The sequence below is a fragment of the Rattus rattus genome, chromosome 7, assembly GCF_011064425.1.
Source record: "Rattus rattus isolate New Zealand chromosome 7, Rrattus_CSIRO_v1, whole genome shotgun sequence".
Taxonomy (NCBI): domain Eukaryota; kingdom Metazoa; phylum Chordata; class Mammalia; order Rodentia; family Muridae; genus Rattus; species Rattus rattus.
Window position 1 is genome coordinate 85,776,358 of NC_046160.1, and position 26,503 is coordinate 85,802,860.

Consider the following 26,503-nt stretch of genomic DNA (forward strand, 5'->3'; position numbering starts at 1 on the left):
TAGCCAAGGAAACCAACAAACAAACCAAGACCCTTAGCCTAAAAATCTGCCCGTGTGTATCCATTTGTGGTGTGAAAGGTAAGTCCCCGATGCTCAAGGCAACTCTGAGGACTGATAGTGAAAAGGGGGATGTAGGAGCACTCACACGGCTTGTTTTTGGGGCTCCTCGATCGTTTCTTTATCATTTTGCAGGTCCTGCTTAATGTGTCTCTCCTAGTATGCAGGGACGGTGAGAAACGAAGTGTTTTTTCCTCCTTTTGCTTCATTCCTGTAAGGAAAAGTTGGGGTTTCGTGGTTATTAATGATTATTAAAATGCTGAGTCTCTCCAAGAATCCTTACATGAGAGGTGACTTGTCTGCTAAGTGCATTTGAAACTGTTTTGACAGTTACTCTCCTATGTTCAGTTCTAGCAAAAAAAGTATAAGAGAAGTCATCCAAAAAAAAATTCTGCAAAGGCAGAGATTGTTAGGGATCCTCAATATATGCAATCTACAATCTGCTTTATGGAAACAAAGTTACCAATATAGCCATGCTAACTGTTCATGTTAGAACGTTTGATAAAATGTATTTATTAAAGATATGGAAAATAGGAGGCAGAGGCAGGTGAATCTGGGAGTTCGAGGCCAGCCTTGGTCTACTGAGCAAGCTTCAGGATAGCCAGGCTACGAAGTGAGACCTTGTCTCAGAAAACCAATCATCAATCAATCAATCAGTCAATCAATCAATTTGCAAAATCACTCTCATCCTAGCTCAGCTTTCATCTTTTATGCTGTGGGCTCAGGTAATTCTTTTGCTATTCAGACGTGAGTAATTTAAAAGGCAAAAATACTCTCTTAATTTGGATTTCTTGATGATTTTAACAACATATTTATCCAAAACTATGAGTTGAAAGGATGTATCTGCTCACTGGAGCCATGGAGCAGTTTAAAAAGCAAGACATGCCTGACCTCACCCCAGGGTACTCATGGCAAGCTGGTCTAGGATGTGGCCTCAAGGGGGCTTTCTTTCTTCCGCCCTCCATGTGGAATGTTGAGAACCACTGGCTTAGAGGTCTTCCTTACCTGGAGCTTAGTGTTTCTGAGGGACATTTCTGGGTTGGTTTGTTAGGCTTGGCTTCCCCAAGACTGTCTGGTTCTATAGCCTGGGTAATCTTGAACCTCTGGATCCAGGCTGCCTCAGTCTCGTGGGGCAGGGCTTGTGCGGGGGGTGGGGGGGTGGGGAGGGGGTTTGCAAGATAACTACTCCACAAATGATTTCACTTTACTTTTCTCTCTGACATACTAATTCTGCTGTAACTATAAAATTAAAATGGGCATAATAGTATTGAGCCACTGTTCCATCAGAAAATGAAAAGGCAACTTTGACAATGCTAAGAATTGGTTTTTCAAAGTCTTTAAAACAAAGGTCTTCTTCGAGGAAAGTATTATTTGATCAATACAAAACACCCGTGTGCAACCGAATGCTCCAGAGAGCTGGAATTTTGGCTGAATAGATAGTTCTCAATAGAAATGCAAATGACCAGTGTGTGTGTTTAGAAACAGAGCTGCCATAGAACTCAGCTCCACCGTTCCATATCCAACCACAGAGGTGTGCACATCTGCCCTTGCTGCCACTGTGTTCACAGTAGGAAGGAAGGGAATCAGCCTAGACATTAATCCTCAGATGGATAATGAAAGGGGGGGATGTGTATACACTCAAGTCTTATTCCATCATAAAGGAAAAAGAAATGAGAACATTGGTAGGAAAATGAGTGAGAGTGGATAGTAAGTGGGGTTGCAGGCTTGGAAAAATCAAATGCGACATGACCTCTTCTGAGCTTTTACCTTTTCTAAATGTGCATTTCATGGGGGAGTCGGTGTGAAGAGATGACAGGAAGCTAGAAAGGGGCCTGTAGAAGGTGGAGGGGGAGACCGCAAAGGAGGGAACCAGGAGACAGCGGAAACACATGTAATGTGAAGGTGGAAATGACCACACCCTGTGTGGACGGGGTGAGCAGGGGAGAAGGGTACACATGAGAGTGGGTCTTGCAGATGGAGAGAGGAACAGATGAGTACAGAGGTTCAGCCAAGGCTAGTTATGTATGGGAATGGCACACAGGAGCCTGTTACTCTGAATGCTAACTTTAAAATACAGATAAATACAAGAAAGAGATTGTGAGTATATTCAAATTCATTTGCATTCTGACTTGAAATTAAGTGAAAAATTATGAAAAAAAGTTCTTTGTTTTTTTTTTTTTTCTTTTTTTTTTAGGAGCTGGGGACGACCAGGGCCTTGCACTTGCTAGGCAACAAGCGCTCTACCACTGAGCCAAATCCCCAACCCCCAAAAAAGTTCTTTAAAAGTTGTAACCGGGGGGGTGGGGGGTGGGGGTGTTTGATTTAGCTCAGCGGTAGAGCGCTTGCCTAGCAAGCGCAAGGCCCTGGGTTTGGTCCCTAGCTCAAAAAAGAAAAAAAAAAAAGTTGTAATCGTTCTCTCTCTCTCTCTCTCTCTCTCTCTCTCTCTCTCTCTCTCTCTTTCTGTGTATGTATGTGTGAAGTGTGTGAATGTATGTGTATGTGAGTGTGAGCTTGCATATGGGTATGAGTTTGTGTGTGTGTCTGTGCATGTGTGTGTTTGTGTGCCTGTGCGTGTGTGTGTGTGTGTGTGTGTGTGTGTGTGTGTGTGTCCCTGCACATGCATGGGTGTTACGCAGTGAGTATAGCAATGTGCCACAATGCATACAGAGCTCAGAAGACAATTTGTAGGGTATATATTGTATATAGGTCTCAGGAATTAGACACGGTTGTCCCTCAGGCTTGATGGCTAAGGACCTTTACCCACTGAGCCCTCCCTTTGGCCCAAACCATTTTTTAATAATTTAAAAGTTATCTGTACAGTTACTGTCTGGTTTAGATATATGTGCATTTCTGCTTATAAAACAGAAAAGGTACAAAGTTAATTGACAGTTTTCGGGTGAGTTCTGGCATTCAGCATTCTGACAACCTACTCATTCTTCTTTCCAATCGTACTTGGGCTCTTGGCCAGCTCACATCTGCACCTGTCTCTGACATTTCTATGTGCTTTCAGCATCCAATCAGAGAGCTTGGTCTCTGCCCCTTTATCTCCAGGAGAAGAGAACTATTAATTCTATCCATCCTTTCTCTTGCCCAGGGGAAGCGAGTGTAGTGGGCGTGGAGGAGGGCAGGGCCTGAAGGATTGTACTGACATGTTATGTCCAAGAGTGGGCAGCAGAGGGCTGCTGAACTGGAAGCAGTCCAGGACTTCTAGAGAAATGCAAGCAATTCACAAGTCAGAGACTCCATGGCTGTAAGGTGGAGTAATTCAAGGGCCAAGTGGTGCTCGCTTCCCTGGGACGGTGGGGGACTCCAGACACCCGATGAACAGTCAACACTGGTTTGATCTTTAATAACTGTTGTTTGTTGTCTCTCTAACTTTTTTTGGATATTTTATTTATTTACGTTTCAAATCTTATCCCCTTGCCCCCTTTCCTCTCTGAAACCCCCATCCCCTCCCCCTCCCCCTCTCTCTAACTTTATAACCAGGAAACGTGAGAAAGGTCAGGAGCACAAGCCCACCTGGCTTCCAGCCCACATTCTGCCCCGTGCCCCATGGCAAGCCTGTGATCTCCTCCAGAGCATGGCTCAGCTTCCCCGACTTCAGAGCCCCTAACTCCTGACTCCTTAACCCAGCCACCACTTAATTCATTCACACTTCTGATGCCCCACTTGTGGCATATGCAGGAATTAATATACATTTCAATGATTCCAGATATCCTTCTACTGTATCATCAGAGGGCAAGTTACAGCCTAATGGGTAACGGCAGACACAACTGCCTAACTGCTACAGAGACTTGGAAGAGCTGTCACGCTCTGTACTGGACTTGTGAATCCCATTTGAGCAGGGAGTGTTTCATTCCCTGTGGTAACCTAGGTATCTTGACACAGAATAGGAGGTCGGTAAATGCTTGTTGACAGTCATATTTTATTGGCTCTAAATGGTATAGCTTTGTCTTTGTTTTGTTTAATGGTTTATTTTGTTTTGTACTTTCTGTGCCTGAGTGTTTGCCTGCATGTATGCATGTGCACACATTTTTTTTTTTTTAAACAAAGAATGTTTCTGAATCAGATGTGGTGGCTTGCGCCTATAAACCCAGCACTCAGGGAGTCCGGGCAGGAAGATTCTGAGTTACCACCACACTAGTGAGATCTCATCTCAAAAACAAATTGTTTAGTTTCTGTTTTTAATCATGAAGAAATGTAGTTCTCTTGAAAATTTTCTCAAGGGAAAGGAAGACTTGACCGCTGTTCTGAAGGCCCAGCACCAGGGAGCACTCTCCTTTTCCTTCCTCTGAGGACCAGTCCCTGAGGACCCCCTTATTTTGACATCACTAGCTACTGCTAGAAGGTGGCCAGAAGTGCTACATTACCGTCCTTCTGAAGGTCCTCTTTACTGAGGCTAGATGGTGACTCCTCTTCCATAAGACCGCGCAGCCTTTCGATTCCCCCGAGGAGCCAGGCGCTAATGGACTCGATCTTCTTATCCCTGTACCGCAGCCTCGATGCCAGAGACTTAATTTCTTGCAAAGTTTCTTCTCCAGTGGACACCAGTTCCTTAAAGGAATAGCATTTGGGGTGTGCAGATATAAATTACAACAAGATGAGTAACATTCCGAGTGGATTATTTCCAGAGAAAATGTTACTATGAAAAATTGTTATTGGTCACACAAGGTAACTTTTAGGGCTCTGAAGAGGTAGGATTCCAAGTAAACTACCTGGTTCCTTTCCTACCTACAGTGAGGAGGGGATGGGGGGTAAACAGCTGGTAAAAAACAGAGTGAGCCCAGAACTCACAGCAGAACCTGAAGACCAGATGTGTGTACGTGAGATTGCAAAGACAAAGGAGGAACGGAAAGAGGGGGAAGAAGAAGAAGAAGCAGGGAAGGGTGAGGGCGGGACTTCTGGCCGGTGACACCGAGCAGTGCTATAAGAAGATAGTTTCTGAAAGGAATAAGATCTTGTGGTAATGTTTGGCACAATGGATGTGATGGGAACACCACCCTGTCATCCTTCTGCATTTTAACAATTCCATCCATATGTACATGAGTACATACTAGTTACGTGCATGTGCACACACATACACACATACACATTCACACACACACACATACACACACACACACACTCACACACACATACACACTTTTAAATAGGAGATGAATTCTTTGGGAGACATGATATGCAAAACAATGCAGAAAGAACCCTCACCTTAATTTTGATTTGAAATTCTGCCAGCAGATCTGAATACTGTGCTGAAATATTTAAATGTAATGGTTAGTAAAACAATATTACTATCTTAATAATTAAAAGTCTTAAGTTATTTTTGTCTAAGACTTTCTATTTTTAGAATCACACACACACACACACAGAGAGAGAGAGAGAGAGAGAGAGAGAGAGAGAGAGAGAGAGAGAATAAATTCTACTTCATCTTGAACTTATGGCATAAAGTTAATATAAAGACCCTAAGTTAAACCTCAGGTAGAAAGAGAACTAACTTCCCGAACACACGAAGCCCTTAGCCCAATAAGCATAAGACAATGAGTAGGAAACTTGAGTAGATGCTTAGCAGACCACAAATTCCAAAGGTGGCTCCACACTGCACCTCCTCATTCAGCCTCTAGCATCTTGGTGCTGACAGCATCTCCTCCTTGTTCTAGAATAGCTCTGTTAGCCCGAGAGTCATGTGGGCGTAACACTCTGACTTCCAAGGCTAGGTCATGTCAATACCATGAGCTTCCACACTCTTCTCCTGAGATGCTTTCCTTGGAGTCCAGTAGCTATGTGTGGAGACCACAAGGCTGTGTTCTGGCCAACAGTTTCCCCGAGGCACATTTGAGAGCCGCATCACTTCAGACATAGGAACAGGTGGGTGTTTGGAGTCCAAGCTCTCAGATGCAGTGTGTTCCATGGAATAGGCAGGCTGTATCCAAGCTCTGAGCATATCGCCAATTCATGAGCCAAGAAAATTCTTTACCCTACGCTACAAATTTTGTTGGGATATATGTATATGTGTATGTGTAAGTGTATATGTATATATGTACATGCATATTTTTATGCATGTGTGTGTGTATGTATGTATGTATGTATGTATGTATGTATGTATGTATGTGTAAGCTAAGGTCACATGTATGTGCAGACACTCAAGGAAGCCAAGAGAAGGTATCAGATCCCTTACAGCTGGAGTTATAGGCAGCTTCAAACTTCTTGACGTGGGTGCTGGGAACTCAACTCCAGTCCTCTGAAAGAGTGGCAAGTGCTCTTACCTACTGAACTATCCATCCAGCCCCACTTTGAGATTTTTATTATACCAAAATACTTCATTGGTTCGAGACGGTTCAAAAAGAATGATTTTCAGACAGTCGAGGACCATTGGTCATTGCAGGAAAAGGCAGACTAAAACCACAATGCCATTCCAGCCTACACTTACGGAAATGGAAAAATGTTAATGCCTCTCATGTCCTCAACTTTTCAAGTGTTGGCGAGGATCTAGAGCAACAGGCTCTCTTCCACATCACAAGTTGGATGAGAAGTTTGAATAATGACGGCAAACTAGGAGTTTCTTAAAAGGTACCCAGACACTAACCATGGAGCCCGGCCATCTCAATTCAAAGTGTTGCCTAAGAAATCATTTTGAAAATATTACCAAACAAACGTCCCTAGTTGCTTCACTTGTGATGTATGAAGAACAAGGCAAATGTCATTCGGTTGCTGAACAGATAATGCATACTCGCGCACGTGTGAGCACGTGTGTGTGTGTGTGTGTGTGTGTGTGTGTGTGTGTGTTTGATGTTGTTTTGAGACAGGTTACAACTCTAGTCCAGGCTAACATGGACCTTAGGTTGTAGTCCAGACTGTTGTTGTTGTTGGTTTTTTTTTGTTTTCTAAACTCACATCAACCCCTCTGTTTGAGCCTTCCAAGTGGTGGGATTATTGTGTGAGCACCTGGCTTCATGGAGGAATCATAAAAATCCATTTTGTGGGATCAAAGAAGCCAGGAGGAGAAGTTTGCATAAGGTGTCATTTGTTTTTGTTTAATTATCAGTGTTAGAAGGCTGATAGGTGGCTTTGAGACTGGAGGAATGATGTGAGATCAACTGGAAAGGGACAGGTGGCAGTAAATACCTGACAAAGGAACTTAAGGAAGTGGGCAATGTGGGCCGACAGCTTCAGCAGCTCTTGGTTTGCTGTGATGCAATGGGGCAGCTGTCTGTGGTGATGGGATTGTGTGGTAGTGACCCCTATGTATCTTGGTAGCTCAGGAAGCAGAGAATATGGGATGGAGTCAGGGATTGAGTCAGGGATGGAATGAGGGATGGTTATAACCTTTACGGCCCTGTTCCTATGGACCCACTCTCATCAGCTGGGATCTCACTGCCCAAAGGTTCTACAACCCTCCTAGTAGGACTACAAACCCAAAATAGGAGCCTGTGAAGGGCGTTTTAGACTTAAACTGTGGTCACATGCCACGTTGAAGATGTTTTGCACTTTGCTGTGGCGGCAGTGGCCACCAGAGTATGTGTCGTCCTCAAAATTCATTGGCCTTAAGATAGAAGCATTTTCATATGCAAATTAATAAAAATGATTTGAACAAGGACACAGTTGTACGAGAAGGCTGGCACGTTACTTACAGTGCTGAGCTATCAGTTGCCAAGAGAGGTCACCTGAGTTCTGTACGGTTACTATTTGCTTCTCCGCGTATTCTTTGGTGTGTTTCTTCAGATAGGCAAGATACTGAAAAGGAGAGGGGACAGGACTGCTCAGCGCCTGCTCTCTGTGCCCCGCGTTAGAGAAACGTTTGTGCATTCGTTCATCCATGTGTAATGCTGCCTCGTGATGCCTAAGACCGTTCTGCTGTGACTGCGTCCATTCAAGGGAGGAGACAAAGGGTCCTGCTTTCTTACTATTCCAGCAGCCAAATAAATAAACACAGTGCTCTGACTAGGACTCCACAGGGTAGGAGGTTAAAAGACCTTCTGCCCAAAAGCTTCATAGCCACAAGAAAAGTGTTCCTTGTGCAAAAATGTAGCAATAGAAATTCTCATCCTTGGAGTGAAGGTTAGATATTGTCTCTCTGTGAGAAGAGGCTAATGGGACACTTCAATAGGGGGATAAAATTCCTCCCAAGTTTGTGTCAAAGGCTGGCAGCATGATTGTTGCGTGGATGAGGGTTATGGAGGCAGGTAGGGTTCAAAGCTCTCCAGAGTACATGCATCCTTCTGAAAAATACCAGCTCTTACACTGCTGTTTTAGCCCTTCCGATAGAAGCACGTGAGGTTGGTGGGATAGCCCTTGACATTTAACAGACAGAAACAAATCACACAGAGAGGCGAAGGGGTTCCCTTAATGGCATTGGACAAGTTAGTGGTTAGGCTACTTCTATCGGCTCCTACTGATTTTACCCCCCTGTAGCTATTAACAAGTTTTGAAACAAACAAAACCAAAGTCCTTTCTCATCTAAAAGGTACATAGTATATTATCTGACTTTTGAAATTATTATGAGCATTCAATGAAACTATGTCCCACAGCTCTTAGGACATTGATGCAAATCCTAACTTCAAGGAATTTACAGTTGGGGTGTCATTAAAAAAACCATTTCCTTTAATCTCTCAGTTTACAGAGAAGCAACATTCACCCTGTGAGACATTAAGGACAGTGCATTCGAAGAGTGACAGGTGCTAACTCACATCTTTCAAACGAGGGAATAGAATATTACACGTCTGGCCATGGATTATGAAATATAGAAATTACGTTTTAATAAAAACTGTGGACTCAGCAGTCAGTATGGCTTTAATTATTGAACACATCATTCTAAAAAATTAAAGTGAGTAAATCTTAAGTATAATCAGGGAAGCCTTACTCTTCTGAGATATAACCTCTAAAATTAATGCTCATAAATTGAGGTTGTGACTTTAGGTGTTAAATGAACAAACATTTGCTGTGAACTTTATGGTACAGGCAACTTAAATTTTTAACTAGAGGAAGAACGCTTGAACACAATTTTCACAAATGAGGATATTTGAGTGCCCGACAGCGCATGACAAGCTATCTCTTTAATTGTCGAGGGATGCAGATCTGTGGGACACCAGTGCACACATCCGCCAGAGTGGCTGAACTGAGAGAGACAGCTGGATGAGTGGATGAGTGCAGTGTTAACATTTTCTGAAAGGATCTCCCGATGCCAAGGAGACTAACCCCTTTGCAGGCCTTGCCATCCCATTAATAATATGCCTTGAGACCATTTAAAACTAGATTCTTAATCTGCTGTCCTACTGGGCACGCAGTCTGTTTATGTTTAACCTGCTTTTAGAAGAACAATGCAAACAACTTTATTGTGCCTTGGACTTTCCAGACAATCAGCTTTTTACAACCCAGGGTAAGTTCACAGCTTTAATCTTTAGTTATGTTCTCTTCCCTGTCCATGACCTGGAATAATATTTGTGTGTATGTGTGTATTGTGGTAATCATTTTATGAAAATAGCCAACAGGTTAAAAATAGCTGTAAACTAAACAGATCTCTCATAAATATCAGAAGTGACATCAACATATAGGTTGATGACATTTGTTTGAGGTTTTGACTGCTATTCTGGGCCAGTCGGGGTCAACAAAGCAACAACTTCTTCTCTTGTAAAATTCTCTTGAAGATTCCTTAAAGAATTCTTCATCTCTTTCCCACACTGTGTTTTCTATGCTGTTCAATAAACATAGAGTGAGCTCTTTGTTAGAGATGGGCTGGCCACAGACCAGACAGGCAACAGGGACATATCAGACACACTCAATAGATGGGCTACAGACAGGCTACAGGCAGATGAAATACGTTGGAGAAAAAGTAGAGAATTCAAATTTGGGCTTGCTCTTGGTCAAAATAATCTAAGAGGAAGTCTGTGCTTTCATTCCTTAAGGTGACAATGACACAGGTGAGGTTGTGACTGTATGTCAGAGTTCTCACCTACTGCTTGTGGGAGGGCATTCAGTGCTCCTTGTGAGCCTGGCACTCTGCGCTGGTGCAGGAGATGCACACCGTGTGAGAGACCAGCCTGACTACATCTCAAAGATGGAAGCCATTTTGTTCTAAGGTCAGAATAAGTTCATTTCTGTATTCCGCTAAATTCAAGCTGTCTTGCTTTAACCTGTGTCTGGAATTTGACATGCTTCTCACTTTATGGGATTTGATTCCTACCTTGAACATACCCTGATAAGATAAAATGTGCTGCCAAATAATTTTGGAATGTTTTCAGCTACATTCCTTTGTGACCAAAATTCCTCTGGAAATTTCCCACCTCTTGAAAGCCTTGCTTTAGGGAGATAACCCTGTCTGACAGAAAACCATATGTGTTTTGATGCTAATTCTAAAACCCTTCTCTAGGGAGAGATAACCCTATCTGACAAAAAAAAAAAAAAAAAGCTTATATAATTTGACCAAAGAATTTTGGTAATGGTCTTCCTCTTACTCGGTGTAATTAACACCTAGTGACTTTGCAGGTCCAGTTAGGATCTATACTCAATAGAAATATGTCTGTCTTTCAAAACAATTATACTTGAATGATCTTAGGATCAGGGTTTGTTATTTATAGCCAAAAGAAATTTTCTAAAACCCCCATGAAGCATGGTCTAAGTAAGTACCATGGTCATCTTGTGGAATGCTACACAGAATGAAGGATCCTGAACGATGCTGCATGGACCTCAGGGCCATGACGTTGAACAAAAGCATCTGTACAGACAGTCTCCTTCTTCTCAATGCTTGCATCTGGGCCGAGCTGATCTCTAGTGTTAGAAGTTGGTGACACTCCTGCAGGGGGACTTGTGCAGGCGTCTGGAGGAATATGAAAGACTGGAGCGTTCTAAAGTTCATAGCAACAGTTTTTCTCTTTTCTCACGTGCATACTGCTGGTCCCCACAATCAGTCAGAACCACTAGTAAACATAAAGTTCTCTTGGACTTACAGCTCTTAATTTTTTATTTTCCAGGATGAGAAGGGCCAGCTTTTGGTCATTTACATAGATTTCATTTTCTAAGTTCTTTAGAGCTTCAAAATGGTTTTGGGTTTTTTCACTTTCATGGGTTCGTACATGTCTCATGTCTCGCTTCACAGTCTCCTGCCCAAATATAAAAGCCACAGTTATCGTCTAGGGTACAAAGAGCAGAGCGACAGCATTAGGGTGCCCGCCCACAGTCAGAACTGGGTTCTACATCCATTCTGGAGCCCTCCAGCTGACCATGGCGTGACTCCCTCCCACAGAACATTCCAAAGGTTGCTTACTAAAAACTTATTTGTGGACTCTGGTAACACTTAAGCAACATACCTTAGACACTAACAAAACTTTACAAAGTGCAATGTGCTTTGATCCTTGAGTGCCTGGCCAAGTTGGGGAGAAGGTGAAAGGGTTCACTGAGATTTTAAAAGAAAATTTAATTAAAGAAGGAGAAAATATTTATGCTGGGGATATTTATTTAGTTATGCATTTAGCTGTTGTTCATTTGCTTTTGCGACAGGGTGTCACGTATCGCAGGCTGGCCTCAGGGGTCACTATGTAGCGGAGGATGACTCTGGACCTCCAGGCTCCACCTCCCAAGCCCTAGAGTTACAGCTGTAGGCCACCAGGATAGTCTGTGCAGTGATGGGGACAGAGCCTGGGCAGCACATGTCAAGCAGGCACTCCTCCAACTGATCTCACTAACCCTGGTTCTGAACCATTTATTTATTAATTTTTCTTATTGAATTCTCTATGGAGTTCTTAATTATTACACTGAAGCAAAGCAACCTCATGGTCTGTATTCATCATATAGTCCTCAGTGGAAACATCTTATTAAGAAAAAGGAGTGTACATGTGTCCTTGAATGTGTGTGTGTGTGTGTGTGTGTGCATGTGTGTGTGTGTGTGCATGTGTGTATGTGTGCTTGTGTGTATGTGTGTGCATGTGTGTATATGTGTGTGTATGTGTGTATATGTGTGTATGCATGTGTGTGTGCATGTGTGTATGTGTGTGTATGTATGTGTGTGTGCATGTATTGCTTGTGTGTGTGCATTACACTTCCTTGTAATGTTCTTTTTCATATTTCTTTATACCCATAGCCTATCAGAAATCATGTTTGATATCTGGTTATATCAAAGAATAGGATAATTCCATGTTCAAGTAACCAACTCCACATGAAAAGTTTGTAATGAAACTACAGATTACACATTTTGAAAGATAGTAAACATTTCTTTACTGGCTCCTGTTTTGCTTGATCTCCTTCGATCTCTGCCTACTTACCTTCAAAAAGCACGGCCCAATCTGCATCCTATAAACAGGAGTGTTTAGATCTCATTGCCCAATATTCTTTCTACCATTATACCTGATTTGGTTCCAGAGGCCCCATCTTCTTAATTTTGGTTGTTAATCTGATAGAATTGGGAGCTATAATACCCAGAAAATGTGTAAAGCTCCCATCGAGGGCATTGCAGAGATGACTAGGTCATGAGGATGCTCAGTGAACAAATGCAGTGCAGTGAGGGACTCCAGCTTTGTACAAAGTATTTGGAGGTGGTGGGACTGTGGAAAGTGAGGCCCGGTTGGAGGAAATGGATATCTGGGGATACGCTATTGAATGGTGTGGCTTGGTCTTGGTCCCTTCCTCACATCACCTTTCTTTGCCTTCTAGTGGCCATGATGTAAAAGGCTTTCCTCAGCCATTCACCTTCCTCAATGCTGAAAGCTCAGAAACAGGAGAAGTGAGACAATCATGGTCCTCTGAGATCACACCTTTCCCTCATTAAGTCGGGTTTCTCAGGTATATATCACAGTAGTGAAAAACAATGCCCCTTCCTCTCATCCTCCATGTATATATTGACTACAATTTTAAGCACAAATATTGTTAGGATAACTTTAATAACAGTTGATTTCATGAAAATAGAGTAAATAGTGCTATTTGCATGCACCAATGTTTCAATTTAAAGAAGAAGATATGAGGGCTCTGGGCGAGAGCTTCCTTTTGTTCCAGCACTCTGGAGGCTAGGGCAGGAGACTCATGAGTTTAAGTCAAGGATGGACTACACAGAAAACTAAGGCCTGAGGACATGGTTCCAGTGGTACAGAACTCACCTAGCACAGGTGAGGTCTGGAATCCAATCCCTGACACCGTAAATTGCACAAAACAGAAAACCAAGACAAATGAAGCACAGTGGGGCTTTACCGTGTTGTTCGTGCATCTGATGATGTCCTTTCTGTAGCGGAAAATATAGGAGCTCAACAAAGCCTCCTCCTGTTTCTTTGCTGTTGAGAGAGTGAGGGACAGAGACAGAGACAGAAAAATAACTGTCCACAGAGTTGGTTTTACAAACCCTAATAATGTAAGACATGCATAGTTTTAACAGTCATGCTGTGATAAACTATTACCACAATAAAAGGCTGTTTCCCTGGACATCTATCTACCCCCCGTGTCTGGTTCTTCAGAATCAAACCACTTTATCTGTTGGGTTCTTTGTGTGTTTTGGTTATGTATGTGTGAGAGACAAAGGGAGGATTCGTGCATGTGAGCGCTCCAAGGGAGGGGAAGGTCAGAAGAAGGCAGCAAAGGTGTTTCTGGCAGTTGAGGGATGCCGGGCTTATCTCACGGGTGCTATGATCTGCACCCTGGTCCTCAGGACTGGGTACCAAATGCTCAATCACGGAGCCATCTCCCCATCCCCCAAGCACTTTTTTAGGAGTGTCCCTTTAGTTGTGCTTCCCACTTAGTTCAGTTTTCTTAAACTGTATGCTAATAAGGATGTGGCTATTTTCATACGTTTTCTATTCATTTCTTAGCATGACACAGAACATAATACTCCTGTCTACAAATTCTCCACCCCTACCTACATATAGGTTTTTCTCCCCTTTAACCTCCTCATAAAGTTGTGTTGTTCTTCTTCGACAAATTTTTACTCTTCAGACATCCCAACAGTGCAAGGATTAGTTGCTAGTGAGTCCATTGACACAACATTTTACACCAAGATTTACAACGCAATTGTGAAATGTGTTCTATTACTTCCCAGCTACTGTAGAGGAAGGTGTTATCTGCTGTCAGCATCGGTTATGAGGTTTGAATTGTTAGTTTTCCTCAGTAGAAGAAATCAAATGGTCTCCCTCTGGGCGGCACAAAGCAGCGTGGAGAAGAAAATCTTTTTAAAAGTACTTTTTAACGTTTCATTTTGTATATGTTCACATTTTGTTGTTTTCTTTTACTCTGGGCCCTGGCCTTCTGAGTCCCACAGTCAGTCCTTTCATCATACGGAGGCATCTTTAAGTGGTGTCTGCCCAAAGGCCTGTGCAGAGTTCCCGGGCAATGGCCCTCCACTTCCTGAATGAAGGCAAAAGTCAAACATTCTGGACCTTAGGTACAGGGCTAGGTGACTGCGAATTATTTATTGTGTAGGATCTTTTTTTTTTTTATTTGAAATTATAGCACAGTTACATGTGCACATGTTGTGCTGTGTGATGGGATGCAAAAGATACATACTTACATACATGGTTCATGCCTTCTGAACGCTCCTATCTCTGATAAGCCTTCTTTATCTCGGCCTTAGGGATGGGTTAGTGGGTTGGGGGACAGGCCTATGTACTTTAGGGGAAGAAAGGAGGTGGGAGGAGGGAAAGAGAAGGGAAGAGAAGGAAGGGGAGGAGGGAGAGGGAAACGTCTGAAGTATCACCTGAAATGTCATTCTGGAGGGACTTGAGTGTCTTGCTTTTGTCTTGGAAGTCGTCTTCTGCTATCTGAAGCCGTGGGAGGGTTTCAACTAGCTGCTCCTCTTTTACTTTGTTAATCTGTGCTTCCTTTATGACTAGATCCTTCAAAGAAAGTAACGCTGAGTGAGGAAAATGATTGAATAAAGGGGACATCCTCCAAAGGGGGTGGGGGGAGAGCTCTGTCTTCCATTGGAGCAGCCTAGAGAGGGACCTGGCACACATCCTGTATTTAATAAGTAAGTGCTACCTCATTCACTCAGCCTGGGAATCTGTCATTCAATCTACAAAGAGGTTGTCAGTTCTGAATTCTGCTGCTGGGTTTCCATTCCTACTATGTATGCAGCCAAAACACGCTTGAGGAAAGATGCCTTTGGCTTACCTTGTTCCACGAAAGGGGGCCGTGAAATACAACATGATCTTCCAAGAAATGCGGACAACGAAGAAGCAGCCAGATATAACAGGAGAGACAGACAAAGGGGCTTGGGGGAAAGCATGAACATACGTTTACTTCCATGTGCTGGTCGGTGTTTGTCAGTTTCACACAGACTGGGTCATTTGGGAAGATGGAACCATAACTGAAAACATGCCTCAACCTGATTGGCCCGTGAGCACACCTGTGGGGCGTTTCCTTGGTGATTGATTGATGGGTGGGAGGTGTCATCCCTGGGCAGGTGCTACTGCTTTATATACGAAAGCAGGCTGAACAAGCAAGCCACGGGGAGCAAGCCAGTGAGCAGTGTTTCTCTACAGCCTCTGCATCAGTTCCTGAATCCAGGTTCTTGCATTGTGTTCCTGCCTTGGTCCCCTTCAATGGACTATAAACGCCCTGGGATGTGCAAGCTAAACAAACCCTTTCCTGGACAGGTTGTTTATGATCAGAGTTTTATCTAAGCAATAGACACCTAACTAAAATATTCATCAAACTTGTGCTTTATTTAGTTCCAAATGGAATAATCATTTCTCTTAGAAAATTAGAGTAGATCTATAAATGGTCACTAAGGCAGAAACAGTCAGCTGATATTTAATATTTATTCTCTCTTCCTTCAAGGACATGAATTCTGGGTTACAACTGGGTACTTGGCCTCCATCTGGAGTATGGCTTCCCTTGGATGTGTGTTTATAAATGGAAGCTGTGGGTGCTACTCCTAGCCTCTGCCCTCAACAGAAATGGCCCTTTCATGTTGTGGTTTGCCTTGGAGTTCTCTCTGAATTTGTAAAATAAAGGCAAGAGCTCGAGATTTGGGCAGAGGGAGGAGTTGGGAGCGAGAGGGGAGGAGTCAGAAGAGGGGAGGAGTCAGGAGGGGGAGGAGTCAGGGGAGGAGAAAGGAAAGAAACGAGGAGAGAGTTGTCGTGGGAGAAGGAGAAGCTGGAGACCTGGCAAATAAAAGGTGCAAGGGATGAGGGACTTGGGAGCTAGGAATAGGACAGTGTAGGGTGGATCTGCCCAATCTAGACGCTAGATTGTTTTCATATTAATTGAGTTGCGTTTTCTTTGGGTTGGAGAGGAAACTGCAACAAACTGCAACAAAATTTCATTCTTCTCCTGGCTGGAGAAGGAGGGAAGCCATCCTTTGAACTTTCGTGTCAGCTTTGTGCCGAAGTGCCGAAGATGATCTATCAGTCCTGTGCTCTTACCATGACCTGAACCAGGAATGACAAATGAAAGTCTACTACTTTGCTTCCATTGAAAGGACACATAAATGGACTTGGTCACTGTTCTATTGCAGTGAAGAGAAAGCATGACCGTGACAACTCTTATAAAGGAAGGCATTTCATTGGAGCTGGCTTGCGGGTGCAGAGGTTCAGTCCATTATCATTAATGGTGGAAGCCTGGTGGCATGCAGGCCGACTTGGTGCTGGAGAAGGAGCTGAGAGTTCTACAGCCAGACAGGAAGCAGGAAGAGAGACACTGGGTCTGGCTTGAGCATTTGAACTTCCAAGCCCAGTGATGTAATTTCTCCGACAAGGCCACACCTACTCCAACAAGGTCACACCTCCTAATACTGCCACTCCTGGTGACCATGCATTCAAATCTGTGAGCCCATGGGGGTCGTTCCTATTCAAACCACCACATAATCACTCCCATATCTCTTGCCCCTTCCTGGTCTTTCTTAAGGATTAACTTCCCAGTGAAGTCTATAGTTTTGTTTGTTGGGTTTTTTTTTAAGGAGGTCTAATCTCATTTACTCCAGGTTACTTCAAACACATTATCTGCTATTTCAAGTTTACTTTTTATTGATTGACTGGACAATAAAATTACCCTGGAATGCACCAACCCTCCCTTGAGCACTCCTTGGTCCCAAGTAGAGGCGAAGGTCACACTTGTGAGGATGCTTGCCAGAAACACACCAAAAGCTAGCCACAAGGTCTTTCATCGATGCAGAAACAGCCATTAGTGTCTTCTCTGGCTGCACTGAGCGGCAGGCCTCACTCGCCTATGTTAAAGCGATAATAAGCACATAGCTTGCGGGTCACTGAAGGGGACATGCCCTCTACTCGGGTTCTCTACTGAAGCAGACATGATATCCCCAGGCCTTAGCACTGAGCAGGGTAAGAGACTCAATTTTGTATTATCTATACTGCCTCCTCTGAAAAAGGGCAACGGGACATGCCTGAGTGCATTCATTCATGATGTCTGCATGGGGCATCGTCACTCGTTTTGTGTTTGGAGTGGCTATGGGTCCCAGGTATAGCACAAGTCAGGGAAGTCGTTGCTTTGTCTGTAGGATCAGGGTGTTGGAATGGGACAGCCAATGAGGACTGAATCTTCTAGCTTTTTCTTAAGCATCTCTGATTCCTGGGCCAAGTGCTTATTCAGCTCAGCAATGATGAGCTCTGACTTCTCCTGAGGGTCCCCACCTTCTGGAACTGGAGCCTCAGAAGGCAAAGAATTGTCCCTGCCTGAGGGTTGAAGCTTTTCCTGAGAGTCCTGGTGGGTTTTACTTTCAACTGTCCCTGTGTGTCTTTCTTAAGTGTTTGCTTTGCAAACTTCAGGTTCTAAGGGGTATAAAGTCGAGAGCCTAGATAGACTGTGACCAGCCTGCATAGCTTCAGAAGGTCAGACTTTATACTAAGCAATTTCATGGTGGCTCTGTTTCTTGGAAGAGTTTGTGGGACCCAAAGATATACAGAGCTTATGGAATACTCTGATAGGTGAATTGTGGCAGAGTTCCCAACACCATGGAAAAGCCAGCACATTATTGCCTAGAAGACACAGCACTTCCCAGGTTTTTGGAACTGTATTTCATGAACAGGACTAATATGCAAGACTGTTTGCCTTGGGAGGTATGCGTCAGAGATCTCAATGACAACAGCACATCTTGACTTTGAGTCCTGTGAGTTTGGAGAGCTCACAGCTGGAGAGAGCAATGGTCCCACAGAGGGTACTTTATGGTTCGTAGATCAGAACCTGAGATTGTTTCATTTCTACCCGGGGATCCTTGTGGCACGAGCCAGAGGCAGAAACAGATTTACCGTGTGTCTGGGGATACGGATGGTGATTGTCGTAATTATCACAATGGTACGCGGCTGCCATCAGTCCTTGTCTTTTGTGAATTAGCGTGTAGAGACAGAGATTTGATGTGGAACACAGGCTACAATTCAAGTGCAAGCACAAGGACCACTTACAATGGATTTTTAATTGTAATTAATTAATTGATTAATTTTCTTCAACACACCAATCTATTTTATCCATAGATATCTTCTATTTCTTCCTGGTTTAACTTGCCTCCTTCCACTGAATGAAGTTACCTACTGTATTGAATGGGGTCCCTTTCCCTAGCTTTGGGATGTGGTAAGGACTGTTCCAGCATGGTGGTAAACTGTTAGTGTTGTAGTAAAGAACTGACTGACAGTTTGTGTTTAGCATGTGTGAAGCCCTGTGTTTAATCCCCAGAATGTACACACTAGGGTGCTGACTTCTTAATACCTTCAGGTATTTTTCTGATCTGGCCTATGCGAAGCCCTGTTTCTCACTTAGGTTGTTGCAGAAGCTTCCTGGTTAATTTCCTGAATCTAACGTTGTTTTACTGAATTCTGTTCAATGGAGTGATTTGTGTGATCTTACTTAAGTAAAAGCCAGCTCGTTTTAGAATATTCCCATGGCTTCTAAGCCCAGGGAGAGCAAAGGAAAAAAAAATTACAAGTCTGTTAATGTGTGGCCGACTCAGGGATTGTCACACAAGGGAGTGAGCTACCATGGTATGAGGAGTGGTTAGCTAGAGCTCACATGGCTGGTCCCTCCAGGAGTTTCATCAGCTGTCTTGCTAATAATATTCTGCTCTTTCAGGGAGCAATTCTCAGTCAGTGACTATTCCAGGGCATAACTCAAGAGTATTTCAAACTCAAAACCATTTCAGCTCTGGAACACTCTCTTATTGGCTAATTTATTCAGAGCCCTCCCTCCACCAACACGTTGTCAAGTTGTGTAATGGCTAAAAGGCTCAGAGATTTCACAGAAATTACTCTAATAAACCCTGGTGATCCTGATGCACTCCCAGCCTCTGCTTTCTGGAGATGACTCTACCACTCTGAGAATGCTGGGTCATTTCTTTAGCAACACCCAACACTTATTTACTCCTCAGATAGTACTATCCTGCTGTAGAACTTCCGGGTCTACATGTCCTGTGTCTGGAGACAATTGTAGACGTGGCATACATCCTTGGCCCCAGTAAAGCTGGATTGTTCTCTAAATTACTTACAGCAGTACTCAGGTAATACCGCGTTTCCAGCCTGTCCCATGTCCCTGCTTGAGTTTTCTCTGTAGTGCGAATTAATACCCAGTGTGCTACCTGATCTTCTCAACTTTTTATGTCTGGTCTCCCCTCTCTGTGGTTTAAAAAAATTACTAACTTGATTATTTTTAATTGTGCATATGAGTGTGTGTCTTTGTACAGCTATGTGTACGTGAGTGCTGTGGAGGCCAGGGGTGTTAGATCCTCTGAGCCTGGAGTACAGTCTGTCGTGAACCGCCTGAGGTGAATGCTGGGAATTGAACTCCAGTCCTCTGCAGTAGCGGTGCATTCTCTTAACCACTGAGCCATTCCTTTAGGTACCTCTCTGGAGGATTTAATGTGTTTTTCAGCATCCAGAAGAACGCCAAGCTGTTTGGGTATGCTACAACCAATGGAGGATGTCACTTGGGGTGCCCCAGTCAAATGGAGGATGCTCTCCACCCTGAGTCTTCTCTGTTTTTCAGATGTGTTTTCTTTGGCTTATCTATTACCCGAGCTCTACCTATTTCTATCTCACCACAAGCTATTTTGTGGCCATCATTTCTGACATCTCTTCTCCAAGCTCTTGTATTTTCCCATATTGACAACCTGTCTTCGCATGTATATTAAATCACATTTTAAATTCGTAAAGAAATGTTTGACCACATTTTTAAAAAAGTACCATTTGTCTCCCCCTTTCAATTGTTTTTCTCAGGATGTTTTTGTTTGGATGATGTGTCTGCTTAATTTTCAGTCTTCATATTAGAAAGAACAGGCAAGATGGAAGGGTTCCCACAAGAGGAGGATGGGGTTGAGGGGAAGTGAGTTCAGACCACAAGGAAATTTTATATGGACATTCTAGGGCTATTTCCTTGATACTATGAGACTCTCTTTGGCATAGCTTAGCGAGACTCCTCTGTGAAGTTGGTCAGTTTCAGGAAAGCATTGAGTAGGGAGTCAGCTCGATAAGATCGTGGTCGCTTTGAGTTGTAATCGCTGTGATTGCCCCTGAGTAATGCTAGTCGTCTTTCTATGAATAGTTAGCAAGTGTTACATTGGACAAGAAGTGTCACCCATAGCTTTAGTGTTGAAAACTTAGTTCTCCTGTGGGCAGTGCTATTACTGGGGGTTGGGAGTAGGGTTAGAGAGGAGGGGGAAGGTGGAACAAGCAGATGGGGTCTAAGTGAAGGAGCAGGTGATGGTGAATGTACCCTTCACTGGTGTCTCGCCCGGGTCCCCTTCCTGCCCCTCTTTCTTTTTTGCATTCTGGCCATGAGGAAGTATTCAACTTTGTTCTACACAGGCTCTGATGGCCATGTTGTTCTGTCCCATCACAAGCCTTTAACCATGGAATAAGCCATGGATTTGAACTTCTGAAATCAGGAGGGTTGGCTTTTTTTTTTTCTTTAGTATTTCTTTCTTTTAAGTTCTCTTATGTATTCATCACAGCAAAGGAAAGCTAATCAATATACCTGTGGTAGTTTGACTGAGGAATGTCCCCCACAGTCCTGAGTATCTGAGTCCTTGGTCCCCAGGGTGCGGTGTGAATTGAGAGGTTTAGGAATGGCCTTCTGCAGTATATCACTGGGGCAGGCGTTGAGATCGTGACGCCTTGCCCCACTTTCAGTTGCTTTTTCTGCTTCCTGCTTGTGGCTGAGAGGTTGCCTCTCAACTCCCTGTCCCTGCTGTTATGCCTCTCACTGGCCGTCCCACCTTCAGCCAGAACGGACTCTTTCCCCTCGGGAATTGACAGCTAATTAAACTTTCCTCTTATAAGTTACCACGATCATGGTATTTTATCACAGCAATAGAAAAATAAATAATATGATATCCAACACACTGTAAGTTAAAAGCAAAACAAAATGCCGGCGCAGTGAGAAGACAGGTATCCTGCAATTTGAATGAAAATTCCATCTACCTTGAGAATCATATATGTGCCCACTTCTGATCCAAGCTATGAAACGCCAGCTTTTGCTCCTCCCCTTGATCTCCGCTGTTTCTCCAATGGTGGCCTCCAAGGGTAGGGAGGCAGTGTGGGAGAGCGTGTGCTGTCAGTCTACAGCATCTGGAAGCCTGGATGTGTTCAATGCCTGTTGTCTCTACTTTCTCTAAGTCTCTTGATTTACCCTGGGTTGGCTTTTGACAATTCTTAAGGGGTTCTGAGATCTACTCCCGGACATTCTCCCCACTTTATTGTGACAGCTCCCACTGGCTTCTTAACTCCACCCTTCCTAGAAGTGTGTATTGTCTGTTAATCGACAAAATTTGAAGTGCATGCGGGTGGGTTTTGTTTTGTTTATAACTCAGAAAAAAATGTATCCTATTTCTGTTTTTTTTTTTTTCCAGATAAAGAAGAAGCATGCGAAATGGACTGTGATCTTGCCTTGGCTCATACCGGAAGGTTTATTTTATGTTTACGTGATCGTGGTCACACACAGTATCACTCTTCTCCCCTCACAGAATCTTCCAAAAGCATCCGCACACACAAACCAATGCTTACCTCATACTTGTTTAGTTCTTTCATTAACTTTTTTTCTTTTTTGATGTAATCCTTCTCCTCTACCTCTAGCTGCTCCTTAATTGTCTCGATTTGGTTCACAAAATGACTGATCTCCTTCTGTCTACGCTTTGTCTAGTCAGAGGGAAACGGGACCTTATGTCATCACTTGCGTCATGGTTAGTCTGACATTTCTAAATGACCTGATAAACTGAGGGATGTTTCATCAAGCACCGAGGAGGGGGACCTTTCTTCCTTCAGTCGTCCACCAAATCATATCTAAAGGGACTCGTGGTTGTATCCAAAGGGTCCACATAGGAATGATAAAGGACTTGTGGGAAGCAAGGACCTGCTTCCCTACCTCAAAGACACAGCCTGGAGAGCATTAGTATTTGCTGAATCTCTCTTGGACCAGCTAGATGGTTTCACAGGTAGACACTCTTACCCCCAAGCCTGGTGACTTGAGTTTTATTTCTGGGACCCATATGGTGGAGGGAGAAAACTAATCCCTTGAAGTTGTCCTCTGCCCTTCACCTCAGCATGTGCTTATCTTCATAGAAATAAAGAGATGTAATGAAATAAAAAAGATTTAAACATCTCTAGTTAACACACAACAAATGGATAGGTCTCTAAAGAAAGAAAAATAATAGTTCATTGTAACCATCAAATTAGGAGAAAGGAAAATATCTTTTAGTAAAAATAAGGATTACTTAAATATTGAGATGGGTGGGACTCATTTCTGTGTAGGGAATTACCATAATTCCAAACACTTTGGGTTCCTTTACCTCTTTGAGCAATTGACGTCGTTTTTCTTCTGCAATCTCTATTTCGGTTATGATTTTTTTCAAGGTCAACTTTGTCTTTTGTAGCCAACGTGAATGTCTTTTTCTCGAACAGAGTAGTCTCCACTGATTTACGATCCTAGAGACAGGAACATAACAGAATGACCATTAATTATATTGGCACAGTGGTTTCCCTCAAACACAGAGCAAAACTTGACCAACCACAATTTTACAGTGGCACGTGGGCTGTCATCGAAGTGCCCTGCAGATGCTAACAGTCAGAAGGCAGAGCGCTGGCTGCCTCAACACTGAGTGTAAGAGCTACGCAAGTGAGACGTGCTTCTGACTCCCATCAGCATAGAGCAGAAGAGAGCCACACTGTACTGCTCTCTTCTCCCACATCAAGGATGGAAATAAGGATAGGCCTTCCCTGGCAGGCCCCAGGGAAGGTGGAGAAAAGAGAGGCATAGGCAGAAATAGTCCTGGGATTGCCCAAAGTGTTAATGAGAAAGTTCAAGGTTTTAGATTCTCAAACTTTTCTCTCTGTCACAGCTATATCTTTGGAGAATAGTAGAAATATACGATCTGAGTTTTATAAGCTATAACATTAATAACAACAGTACTAATAAAATATAGCTAAGGGCCAGTGAGTGCTTTCTGGGTACATTGATCTGCATACTTTTGGTGGATTGTCTCTGGCAATCACAACAGATTTGTAAGGAGGGGACCACTCTCATCGCCAGCTTTACAGTGGGAACGTGAGAAGGAATGAACCGAGCCACGGTTAGGACTAGCGAGGCAGAGCGGTCCACAGGAGTCTGCTCCTCACATTGCTCTTACTATAAATAGAAGTCTGGACAGACAGCAAACACTGTGCCATAATGGCAACCTTAATCTTTGGAAAACTCTGTTTTTTGTTTGTTTGTTTTTCAATGAAAAACCGAACCAACCAACCAACCAAAAATAAACAAACCCAAACAAACCAAAAAACCCCCAAACCCAAACCCAACAACAACAAAACAACAACAACAACAACAACAACAAAAAAAAAATCCCAAACCCCAAAACAATTTAATGAACACATCTAGTTCAGAATGAATTTATATACAATTTAACTTAGGATAGTAATTCTATTGGAATTATTTGTAGCATATACTACTGACACACACACACACACACACACACACACACACACACACTTTACCATCTCTGAAGTTCTCTTTCCAGACTTTCAGTCAGGAGTTTTATTTGTTTTCGATATACTTCCTGTGTTGCTCTGAAAACAATAGATACATGTATATTGGATTTTATATTTATAGTTTTCAAATACATAAGAAAGTCTTAATGTATTTCTTAAAATGAGTATGGCTAATTGTAAAACAACTAAGAATTTCAGTGGCCATCTTACAGAAGGGCACTTGAACTGCTCCTCCTACAAGTCTTGGGTTTAATATCCAAGAACGGAAGGAGAGAGTCTAGGAAAGCAATTTCGCACAGGTCTCTGTGAGGCTAATGGTGAATAGGGAAGAATGTGGCTGGCTAGGATGGAGATGAGGTTGTACCAAGGAAAGGGTATAATCATTTGCGAAGGGCATAGAAAGTCAGAATCCTAACATGAAATAGTCTGTAATGCTTGCTCCCCAGGGGCCAGGAAGGGAGAAAACAACAGGACCACAGGCTATTGAGGAACTCTGCATTCTTGATAGGTCTTACTTTGTACCACACAGAACACAAAAACACAAGACAACTTCTTGAACTAAGGGGAGGATTGAAGTCCGAGAAGCTTTCTTGTGGATGGAAACGCAGACTTCACCAGTAGAAGCAGAAGCCTATGTTTGTTTTTGCCTTCCCATACCGGGGCTTGGTACGGAAATGAATTAAAAGCCACTTAAGTAAAAAGCTACTTTGTGTCTTTTCAAAGACAGAATACTCATAAATGAAACAGAAAGGAAAAATGTTGTTACATAAGGTTTTGAAGACCAGAAATACAAGTGAAAGCAATCAAGATGCGATTAAATGAACCAGAAACAATCATGTCTATGTTTCATGGTCTATTTGAAATGATCCAATAGCCTATTCTAGATCTCCAAGTTTGTTCACAAGTTTACTACTTTTTAACGAATTTGTTGACTTATATAACATGTTCCACAAATGATCTGAACCAATTTAAAATAAGGTAAAGATAACATGGAATATCAAAGAGCATAGCAACAGTTAAATATTTGATTCTGAGCTTCTTAATAAGCAGAGCAATAACTGATCAAAAGTTTGGGTGTGTAGTGCCACGCTCCCTTGTTCCCAGCACTCAGGAGGCAGAGGCAGATGATAGGTCTTTGTGAGTTCAAGGACAGCTGGTCTATAGCGTACGTTCAGGACACCCAGGGCTACATGGTGAGATACTGTCTCAAAAAAATCTATAACTAATAATAAGTTTGCACTATTGATTAGAAAAATAAAATCTGACTGAAAAAAATAATTCAGTTTTCCTGATTTTTCATAGAAGTTCATAGTTTCCTTTTGAAGCTAATATAATGAAAATAGATGTATAAGTAGTTGCTTATTTATACAGAGACAATCATACAGAGAACCTACACTTCATATCTGTGCTGAATAAAATATGAAAATGATGAAAACAGATATGGCCAAGTGGTAACATTCTGAGAAATCATTGAAATGAATATGGGATTTATTTACATAGTTTAAAAATACTTATTGTTGAGTTTAAACTATGTCTAAATAAAGATAAAAAGGTCACCTGTATGAAATGTGGTTCTTTAATCTTTTCTCCAATTACACAGTATTTACTGATCACACAAAGATTCTAACGGCCAACATTTGGCCTTTTCTGTTTCCTGTTTTACAGTTTTTGAAGTTGAAATTTTTAACTTATCTTCTTCCACTTATGCAGCTATTTCAGGTTAAAGGACAAGTCATTTTAACACACACACACACACACACACACACACACACACATATATATATATATATATATATATGTTTTAATCACCTCCCTTAGTTCTCTTTTCTCCCTCCTTTTAGTGATCCTTCATCCCTCCAATAGTTTCCTTAGTATTTTCATATAGTTTTTTAATGAGAAACCTCAATTCCACATGTGAAACAAAACATGTGAGTTTTTCTGACTGAGCTTTATTTGATCTATCCGACCTGCAAATGACACAGTCTTCATATTCACCAGGTTGAAAAACAGTGAATAATTCTATTGTTTGCAAATGCCACATTTTAAAAAAATCCATTCTTCCATTGATGGCTATCCATAACTTGTCTATTGGGAATATCGGTGTTCAGGGCTCTCTATCGTATGCTTCTAAGTTTCTTAGGGTATACGCGTTAAGACTGCTATGCAGTGGCTTGTTAGTGATTCTTTAATAAGCGTGTTACAGTTTTCCTCTTAACTCGGCTACCTTCCCAAATAACTGAGTCTGGACTATTACATTATTTAACATGTTTTAAAGGCACAACAACTGAGCAGTATTGCTTTATTTTCATCCTCTAAACTACTCTGGTTACCCCCCCAGCCGATGTTCCTGATATACTTGTATTTTGTGGTTTTTCTGTCCTCCAGCTGTTTTTCTCATCATGTCTCTCGGACTCTTTTACCCATGGCTAGTCCTCCCTTCCTCTCCTATCCTTTCCTCTTGCTGGGGAGGAAGTCCTGCCCTATTCTTTCCCCTGCACAGTCATTGGATAATAAGCTTTTATTGACAAATCAGATAACAAACGGGGATTCTATTATGT

General features: G+C 42.6%; 1 protein-coding gene across 1 annotated transcript in view; it reads right to left on the reverse strand.

Annotated features, from left to right (window-relative positions):
* Ccdc175 (coiled-coil domain containing 175) overlaps positions 1 to 26,503 on the reverse strand; it is a 464,210-nt gene that overhangs the window by 490 nt on the left and 437,217 nt on the right. The window contains exons 11-20 of the mRNA XM_032907915.1: positions 23,952 to 24,023; positions 22,751 to 22,886; positions 21,969 to 22,100; positions 14,720 to 14,858; positions 13,228 to 13,307; positions 10,998 to 11,150; positions 7,686 to 7,788; positions 5,266 to 5,309; positions 4,428 to 4,611; positions 146 to 268 (exon numbers count right to left, since the gene is read on the reverse strand). Of these exons, the coding sequence (XP_032763806.1) occupies positions 146 to 268; positions 4,428 to 4,611; positions 5,266 to 5,309; positions 7,686 to 7,788; positions 10,998 to 11,150; positions 13,228 to 13,307; positions 14,720 to 14,858; positions 21,969 to 22,100; positions 22,751 to 22,886; positions 23,952 to 24,023 (1,166 nt within the window). The remainder of the gene's footprint in view (positions 1 to 145; positions 269 to 4,427; positions 4,612 to 5,265; positions 5,310 to 7,685; positions 7,789 to 10,997; positions 11,151 to 13,227; positions 13,308 to 14,719; positions 14,859 to 21,968; positions 22,101 to 22,750; positions 22,887 to 23,951; positions 24,024 to 26,503) is intronic.